The sequence below is a fragment of the Belonocnema kinseyi genome, chromosome 1, assembly GCF_010883055.1.
Source record: "Belonocnema kinseyi isolate 2016_QV_RU_SX_M_011 chromosome 1, B_treatae_v1, whole genome shotgun sequence".
Lineage (NCBI taxonomy): Eukaryota > Metazoa > Arthropoda > Insecta > Hymenoptera > Cynipidae > Belonocnema > Belonocnema kinseyi.
In genome coordinates this window covers 176,942,946-176,953,501 of record NC_046657.1, presented here as the reverse complement: position 1 = coordinate 176,953,501, position 10,556 = coordinate 176,942,946, and the positions used below count along the sequence as shown (strand labels likewise).

Sequence of the window (10,556 nt, the reverse complement as noted above, 5' to 3'; positions counted from 1 at the left end):
GGTAGCGAGACATGGACTTATCAAGAAAAAGATAAGAGTAAAATTAACGCAATCGACATGAGATTCATGCGCATAATATGCGGGAAAACCCTGATGGACAAAGTACGTAACGAGATAATTCTAAAGGAATGTGGTGCAGAAGAGACGCTAGTTGAAACATGGAAAAGAAATCGGTTAAGATGGTTCGGACATGTTGAGAGAATGCCAAATGAACGACTAACGAAACAAGTGTATCAAGGTAAAATAAATGGCAGCGTGCCCAGAGGTAGACCGCGGAAAGAATGGTTAGAATGTGTGAATGAGACCCTAGTTAGAAGAGACATAAGAAGTCTCAGAAACACGAGAGCCTGCATGAAAAAATGCATGGACATAAAAGAAGCTAGAGAAATATGCCAGGACAGGAAAGTATGGCGGCAAATAGTTAATAAAAAGAGTGTCAGTAAAGTGAATGACGCCTGAAACAAAAGACCTTGGCCATTAATGGACCCAAGTGGGGAACCTTACATAACGACTTCGTGAGGTTCTTCGCTTGGGGTGATTGCTAGAGAGATTGATCAGCAACCTGGGTCGGAGCAGTGTTGCGGAACGAACGTGTTATTTACTTAAATAGCACGAGAATTCTGAATCAATCTGAAAAATCTCTATCCCTTCCACACACTACTCCTTTCCCCTACCGAGTGAGTCACGCCTACCCCGAAAGGGAAATGGCTTAATGGTGTAATAAAAAAATACATATACATATTTAGTTTTTCAATCAAAATCAAAAGAAGACTTTCTGTACATAAGAATTATGTGAAAAATGTACTTAACCCTTTTTTAATAAAACCAATGTCAGAAGCAAAAAAACATTGCTTCGAAAATGATTTTTCAAAAAGTTTGTTTCCAGCGATGCATACTTGATGAGTACATTTTTCTCTTAATTTCTTTTTAAAGAAACTTGTACTTTAAAATTGTACATTGAATTTGAAAATTATCCTTGAATTATTATTATATAAACTCCTAATCTGTTAAGAAAACCTAATAATAATAATAATGATTTGAAATTTAAAAAATATATATATTTAAATAATTAGGTATAATTATTCATATTATTATTATCAAAGTATTATTGTTCTAAAAACTGAAGATAATAAATTTAAATATTTTATTTATTATAATAACATTTTATAGTTGAAAAAAGAATTAAAACCAATCCTTAGTTAAATAATTAATTTTAAACTGTAATGTGAAATTCAACAATTTTGAAAGAATACTTAAAATTGTATACATTGAAACATTTAGCAGGTAAAAATTAAAGAATTTTACAAGTTAATAGTTGAAGGGGTCTGTTGAAGCTTGCTTTTTGTTGCATATTTAGCACTTCGGATAGAAAATAAATTATATTGTTGGAAATTAATGTTTTTATTTGAAAATTCAGCTATTTCATTTTTGGTTGAAAATTAATTTTTGTTGTTGAAAATATTAATTTTTTTAAACTGGAACTTCAACTATTCCATTTATTCAATTCTTGTTTGCTTGTAAATTGAAATATTTGTCGTTTAAAATTCGCCTTTTTTTAAGAAAATGAATGTTTTTTTAGGAAAAATGACAAAACTTAAACAATTACTTTTTTTTAAACAGTGCTTTAACCGTAATAAGGTGCTAATTTTATTTTCGTAATTTTGGGCTCACAACTACGCAACCATTCATACCGAGTATTCTTACAACAAAAAAAGACCATAAAAGGAGGAAAATTTCCAAAATTTATTAGGTTCAACCAGGTATACGGACTATAGGCAAAGATATATACGGTTCTTACTTAATTTCAGAAGTTAGCTTTCTAGGTTTTCCCCGCAAGTAATTGAGGGGTTTAAACTTAAAAGGCCTTGCATAAATATAGGTCATATATCTCTCGAACTTAAGACTATGCTTTAGAACCGTTTGCAGTTTAATATTTAGAAATTTGCAATCGTGTATGTTACATTAAAATATTTAGTACTTATATTACTGTTTTCTTCTATTTTCTTTGAATAACTGTACACTTTAAGATAGTATTTTGTGTGTATATATTAGTTATATTTTTTAAAATATGTGATTCTAATTTCAAGGTAAAAGAACCATCAATCATTTAAATCGTACAATTAAAAATAATGTTGTAAAATGCTCTGAATAAAAAGTTTGTAACATTTAGAAATGTTCAAAAATTTTTATCAAATTAATATTTTGCCTGACAAACAACGCCACTGATAATAAACAATAAAGTTCTTGAAAGTATTTTGACTACAAACTGTATATTAATTAATACAATCTGTAACTGATAAACATATGTTATAATAGTTACCTAATTTTAGCGTTTTAGAGAAAAATTTAAGGTATTATAATTGACAATATACTATTTTTTTGTTTCTAAAGAAATCTCAAAATTCTTTATAAAATGGACAAACTGGCTTCATCTCCTGCTTGATTTTATACAGAATTTTAAATTTTGATAGCATTCAACATTTTAAACAGAAAAATGTTTAGCTCTGTCATAATTAAAATAAATAAAACTTATCAATCATTAAAAAATAGGTGAACATAAAACTTTTTCCGGTAATGTATTAAAATTATAAGTCATAATTTACGATTTATAGCATATAAATAGCTATGTAACGATATAATATTAAAAATAATTAGTTTTCATTATATAACTACTCACTAATAATTGTGAATCATTAGAATAATTATATATAAGCACTTAATATTCGAGTGGTAAATAAATATGCAGTACATCATTTACATTTATGGTAACTCTTGTAATTGTAACTGCGGTGGTAACTCATTTTTAAAATTCTCTAACTTAAGCAATTGCCGACGCGGAACGTCTGAAAAATGCCGAAACCTGCGAAGTAACTACGAGGAGTTGACCCACAAACCAAGAGGGCGCTTTTAGCAGTCGGATTTTGACGGAGTTTCTTATTCCATTACATGAGCAATCTCCCACCTCATCTCTGGTGATACTTACAGTTTCCCCGGCTTTTTTCCGCAAAAATGAAAAATTTTAAGAACTCAATTCGGAGATGCTATCAAATATCATAACTGACGTCCCCGGACTCTTTTTCGAAGGATAATAACAAAAAAAATTATTGTGCTAAATAAAAATGTTATGCATATGTATTATTTTGAGGTTACGTCGTTTTTCATCTCTGCCTTTCCGATTATCTGGAAATTATTTATGAAATTAACTTTTTTGATTGCCTGCAAACAACACAGTGATTCAAGATGATAAATTGTAAATGTGGTTGAATTTCATTTTTGCATTAAATTAAGGCAATCACTTAATTTCAACCAGAAATGGAACTTAAGTACAGTGTCTCCTATCTGATATACGAGTAATATGATGATTAACTGACAGATATGTTGAGTTTAGAATGATTTTCATTCGCGCGCTCTGAAACTCAATTTGTGCTGGCAGAAAGGGGTATGCGAAATGCGATGCAACGATGCGCAAACACTTGGGCGGATTTCGGCGATTTTAGAAGATATGACAAGAGAGCAGCTGAGAGTAGCCAATATGGCGTCAATAGCGCTGACTGGATAGTGTCGATCCACACTGAGCTCATGGTATAGTCGTTTCGTCAGCGTTTCCTATTTTGACATATTTTACTCAGATCTATAACGGTATTTGATTATGAATAACCGTTCATATGTGATAAAAAAAATATATAAAAAAGGATTGAAGATTTAGGTTCTGTACCTGGTATTTCAACAATCAGCTGACTTGAATCAACCTATAAGTTTCATTTCACACGCACTCGTTGAAGGAAAGTCAACAATCTTTCTGTCTTAAATTAACCTATAAAGTGCATCTTACGTACATAAGGCAGTTGACTTTCAACCGAGCGCGTTACTTAAAGTCATGTTATAATTATCAGTTGACTTTCAACTGGCGAATGATCCTTTTGATTACATCTGAAAGTCAACCGCCTTTCTCTACTGAAATTCAGATTCTTGTATTACTGTGAAGGTTAGTTCCGCGAGATTAGTTACTATGTTTATTTGTAAGTCCAACGTCTTCGGCCAAAAATATTGTGTAGTTTGGAAATAACGCTCGGGTGAATTGTAACACACAATCTCGAAATATACACGCACGTTGTTAGCAATATAAAAAATTTGTTGATAAAAAAACACAAAAAAAGTGTGTGGGGACGTCCGTTAGCACGTTCGCTATCATTTCTCAGATTTTGAAGGCAAAATATTTCTTATCCTAGGAAAAAAGCCTGGGGAATCTAACACTGAAAAAATTGATTCTATTTCCTGAGCGCCATGCAAATTAATCACATTTTGCTAAATTAAAACTTTTTTGAATTAACCTATAACAAAAGTGTGTGGGGACGTCCGTTAGCATGTTCGCTATCATTTCCTAAATTTTTAAGACAAAATATTTATTATTCTAGAAAAAAAGCCGGGGGAACCTAAAACTGGTAAAATCGTCAAATTTCTAAGTATCACATGTCTTCAAAACATCATTAACCTAGGATCGATCCGAGACTTTAGATTAAGTGCCTGTCATGCCTCACTCAACTTTCCTATTGTTAGAGATTACAGTCGGTTGAAAGAAATTAGAAATTAGCAAATATTAAGGAATTTCATTTTAATACTGTCCATTCGGTTCATTACATAACGATAAGACGATTAAAAAAAGAAAGAAGAAAATCGGTTAATTCGTTGAATTTCTGGATACACCTTTTTTCTCTCTTCTCCGATTGTACGACAAAAAATACTGAAAGAAAAAGATGCTGCGCCCAAAATTGGAAACTGTTGAATGGAAAAAGTATGGAATTTACATTTATATTATTTCCATTTTCTTATTCATTTCATTTATTCATTAATTAATTCATTCATTCATTTAATCATTCATTTATTCATTCATTCATTTCATTATTTTAATTTCATGGTGGCAAGTTTAAATTGAAAACTCTGTAATCATAGAGAATCATAATTTTTTTATGTTTTTTCTTAAATCTTTATTTGTTTAAAATACAACTGCTTGCGTCACAATAAATGTGTTGTTTTGGTCAGAATTGATAAACTATTTTGCTTCAAGATGCACATAATTTGGTTCAATTTCATTGCTTTTCATTCGAAAAATTTAAAATGTTATTAACAGAAAGCGGAGGAGCCTTCTTTTTCGAGTTGGGGACCTAGCCATAGAATTATAAAATTAAATGGCACAATGTGTACTGTTTATACTATGTTAAAATTTAATAAAAATTATAAATATATTTCCAATCGATTTACAAGATGGAGTGTTTACGAAATAAATCCATAGTAATAAATTTTATTTTCAACCCCCCCCCCCCCCCCCCCCCCCCCCCCACCCACAGCGCCCCAAATATGAGCCAAAAATAAAAAAAATATATTTTTACGTTCATTATTGTTAATTTTTAGCAAATATCAGTCGTCTCTTTTATACAAATAATTACTAGTGGACAATTTGAATATTTCCCATTACTTTTTAAACAATTTTCAATCGTTTACAGAAATGTAAATTATTTAAACAATCATTTGATCCCAAAAAATGGAACAAACAGTCGTATTTTCTGATTGAAATGTAATGGTTTTTCATTCTTTGGAGTAGCACAGTTTTCTAAAAACATTATATCATCATTTAAGCAGTTATTTATTGTTTTTTTTTTCAAATTTCTGAACATTGATCTAAAGAAGTCTATTTTCTCTAAATTGATATGCTTCGCTACGTTTTTTTGAATAATTACATAATTTTGATACATGTCTTTTAATGTTTAATAAATTTCTATTCGTTTAAACAATCCTAATTTGCTCAATCAGTTTGTTTACAATAACTAAATAGTGTATTACATGACTGTATAGTGTATACAAAGAATAGATGACCCACCTTTTAATTGTTTAAGCAAATATAACTTGTTAAAATAATTACTTTTTGAAAAATACTTTTTAAATCGTATTTTTTGCGGCAAACATAATATTCAATGATACCGAGGACTAGTAAAGTCTGCTAAAATCTTAATGTTATTGTTCTTGCAATTAATTATTGATTTTTTTTAAATTTATGTCAAATTAAGTATGGATGGTTTACAATTTCCAATTCCAATTCTGGGCGCAGCATCTTTTTCTTTTAGTATTTTTTGTCGTACAATCGAAGAAGAGAAAAAAAGTTGTATCCAAAAATTGAACGGATTAACCGATTTTCTTATTTATTTTTTTAATTGTCTTATCGTTATGTAATGAACCGAATGTACAGTATTAAAATGAAATTCCTTAATAGTTGCTAATTTCTCATTTCTTTCAACCGACTGTAATCTCTAACAATAGGAAAGTTGAGTGAAGCATGGCAGGCACTTAATCAAAATTTTCGGCTCGATCCTAGGTTTACGATGTTTTAAGTATCGTCGAAAAAATGACACCTCTAGACCACCCGCTGTTCCATAGCTAGCCAGGGGGCCCACGAACTATATTCGCCATGAGTATACTCATAGTGGCGGTTTGCTACTTCTCAGGCGCAAAAAAGGTTCAATTTTCAATTAATTGCAATAAAATAAGAACCAGGCGATTTTTCGAAAAAAGAAAATAGTCTGTGGTTGAAATATGAAATCATACAATTCAGAATTGTAGGAGAAAAACTCGTCAGAGTAATACATGGGCTAATTTTCAAGCCTGAGGAAGCGCCTTAAGTATACACGCGACGAAATTGCTATTGAATTACTACTGTGTAATCAGGTGGCATACTATTCGTGTACTACAGATTCGCCTGTAATATACAAGCGTTGTACTCCCCGTTGTATACAAGCGTAAATTCCGAAAATATTATTTATCTGAACTTAGATAAAAAGGCTGCAAACAATTGAAAACTAGAATCATCCGAAGACGGATAATTTTTATCCGCCTCATGATAAAAATTATCTGCCATCGGATAATTGTAGTTTTCAAATGCTTGCAGCACGGAGTAATAATAAGCAGACCGATCATGCTGTACAAAGCGTCTCGAGTTTTGACTGCTATAGCTGTACATTCATTGCTAGACTCAGGCGTTCAAACCCAATGGCAGCTAAAGACTGAGGTTATGTTCATGTAAATATTGTCAATTGAGTTTGTCAATATACGTGCTTATTTATTTCTGTGTTTTTTTACAGAATTAAATTGACAAATTATGACCTGGAAAGTATGGGTAAGTAATACAGATTTAATTGTAATCATTAAATGATATAAAATCTGCAGAATGTGACAGTATAATAATGGGTAATATGTTGTTGTGGTTGTCAAGCACTGGCACTCACTCACACAATTCTCGCGGGAGAAAACTATATAGCAAATCACATTGCGCATGTCCCCTTCCTTGTGAGCATTGTGTTTAAACGCAATAAATGTACAGTTACCGCCGTCAGAACATATGTACGGAGATCGATCTCCTTATTATTACTCTGTGGTTTGCAGCGTTCTTATTTAACTTCAGATGAATAATGTCTAGGGGACTTACCGTGAGTGTACTTCTGTAGTACTCGGCAGTATAGTTATCCTGTATTCATCCCTGTAGCATAGTTTCATAAGGGAACGCAATCAATAAAAAACAAGCATTGCATTCTTAAAACTAATGGTTGAATTAATAATTATATTATAGAAATAATAATTAAATAAATTATTTTTCTATTCTAAAACTTGAAAAGCAGTTGCAACTGTTATTTTGACTAACAATATATCATAAATGATTTATTCCGAATATTGTCTTCAAATAAAAAAAGTATACATTGTTAAAAAAATATGTTCAAAATTTAATATACAATTAAAGTAATTTGAATATACCGAAAATTAATTTTAATATACCATCATGCTGTATAATTAACATACATGTATATAAAAGTCGATAAAACAGAGTACATGAAAACACCAAGTTCTTTGATGCCTGCAAGGTTTCACGAATATTAAAAAATAAACTGATAACCCTAAATTTGTCGACGAAATTCTTACTTATAATTAAAGTGAAATATACGGGTGGAATTTTTTCTGAACTTCGCTGTGAGGGTTAGAAATTTAACTTGAGTACAGATGCTTGGGGATTAGGTTTCAAAATTATTTGCTTAATTGTACATTTTTGCTTTAAAAACCAAGGTAATTTACATTTACAATATCTAGAAGTAAATATTTTTTATGTTATTTATCATTTGATTAATTATTGAAATTATTTTTTTTATTAATATGCATCTTATGAAATTTAATATACACTGTCTCTTATTTACGATTGCGTATACCGAGGTCTTAGATTCGAGATACGAATGTGTATACATTGTAGATTAAAACTTCAAACATTTTCCACGGTGTACCCATAAAATCAGAGCACACGTTTTCGATATCGCATGTAATTATTTTTACACTTGCTGCAATTAAATGAATAAAAAATATTTGATTTTGACCTGAGGTATGTATTCTTTTTATAATATCAAAGTCTAATAATCACAGATTTTTGATTTTCATAGATTTATTCGCAAAAAAATGTAAGTCGAATTTAAAGTCAAATTGTTTATAAGGCAATTTTATTGTTCTGAATATTCGTACACACGTACCGGTTTTAATTCTAATTATAAGAATTTATGAGAACTGATTGGAGATTGAAATATATGAAATGGGTTAGATTTTGCGCAGATGGACAAATATGAAAACGATGAAATCTAGGGGAAATATTTTTAAGTGTTACCATTGAAAAACATATCTAATTACTTCAACTGTACTTAATTAAAAATGCATAATTTAACATTTCCAAGTAAGCTAAATAGCCCAGTTTTTGCGGGGAACTTATTGTCACATATTTATTGATCGACCTTTTAGCTATCGTTTATTCTATGCTGGTTCAGGTTAATCACGGTAGGTATGGAATTTACTTACTCGACATAGAGGGTAGGTATGTAGGATTTTCATCACGTCGTCCTTTTTTATTTCAGTCATTGTGATTGATAAAATGTTTACAAGGTTTCTAGTTCTGCGCTCAGTGATTGCGCGGTGACTGTATACGGTTAAGTTTTGTTAAGCTCTCACGCACCCTATCCACTCCCTCATGGATCGTGACAGTGAGTCATAAGAAAATCAGGGGCGTAAACTGCATTAAAGATGTTTAGTCGAATATATCTCATTTTTCTATGTAATAATTCCATAGCATATCCTATACGAAAACACTCCTGCTATTTGTATCGAAATTTTTGTACACGTAATCATGGCGTAAAATAAACTTAATTTAACGTATTCTACAAGATGCAAAATAATTATGTTTCGTATTCATCACACATACAAATTATCTATTAAAAATAATTATGACCTTCAGAAATAACAGCAGAAAAATAACACTCAAAGAAATCTCCTCTTGTGAAAAAAGACGATTGTTGACGTAAATAAAATTTTATCTTGAATTAAAGGTAGAAGGGATTTTCATTCGTCTCAACAGAAATCTTCTTGCAGCCAAAATGTTCCTTATGCGACTAACTTCACCTTGTCTTACAGCCATTTGCAGTGAACCTTGGATTTAGTGCCCGGTTTGGGGTTGACGTTGGATCTACATCAGGGTATTCCAAATTGTTTTGTCTTTCGCCCCATTCTCTCTCTCTCTCTCTCTCTCTCTGTTTTCTCACGCCTGAGTGCACACCATACATCCCTCAATAGCTCCTGTCACCCATCCCCGCGGCGCGCCGACCATTCACAGATGAACTGATTTCGGGGGCACTATCTCCCGGGTTCAATGTAACTCTGTTTTTGTAAAAAATACATTCACGTCCTTCAAAACAAAACAGCGATGAGGACGATGCTTTTGTTTCAAGACAACTTTTTCTGTGAGTGAGGTAAAAAAAATGGTGGGAACTTCTGAGACAAACATATAAAGTGCAATGATGATTCAATTCTATATGCTTGTCATTCCATATGAAAAGATACCGCTTCTGTTGATCGTGGTGTAGGAGATATTTGCGTTTTTGCGAAAAAAAGGTCTAAAGTATAGATTTTGGAGTTTTTTTCTGAGATCAGACTTCAATCTGTACCCTACCGAAAAGAATCTTTGAGTATATACTAAAAATTCTTTAGGTCAAAGAATCTCAGAGAAATTCTCCGCAGGCACTCAGGTAGATATTTTTAAAGGTCCAGGAAGCTCGTTTAAATAGTCTGAAGGCTTTAAAATATCCTTTCCGAAATTGAAATAAGAATACAATCATAAATAACAAGCAGAGAGGTTATCTCAATAGAGTAGCCGACACTCAAGGATCCTTTGTTAAACTTTTGGATTAAAATTTAGAAGTAAATTTTTTTTAATTTCATAGTTAACAGCCTAAAACATAATAATTCAGAATCTATGGGTTTCGATGACTTCATGACTTTTTTTTTAATGCTTAAAATTGGAATTATTAGAACGTTTCTCGTAAATGGAATGATATACGCCAAAAAAAAAACAACATTTTTTAATTCAACTAGAAAATTGTATATCAGTATATAAGTTATAATTATAAATAAGTATAATGAGAAAATTCATCAATTAAAAAAAAGTTTTAATAATTTAAAGAGAAATTTAAAAAGGGAAAGCGAATTAG

General features: G+C 31.1%; 1 protein-coding gene across 1 annotated transcript in view; it reads right to left on the bottom strand.

The window, feature by feature from the left end:
• LOC117176067 (dynein light chain 4, axonemal-like) overlaps nt 1–9,001 on the bottom strand; it is a 111,073-nt gene extending 102,072 nt beyond the window's left edge. The window contains exon 1 of the mRNA XM_033366077.1: nt 8,875–9,001. Within this exon, the coding sequence (XP_033221968.1) occupies nt 8,875–8,934 (60 nt within the window). The 5' untranslated portion in view covers nt 8,935–9,001. The remainder of the gene's footprint in view (nt 1–8,874) is intronic.
• Nucleotides 9,002–10,556: the final 1,555 nt, after the last annotated feature.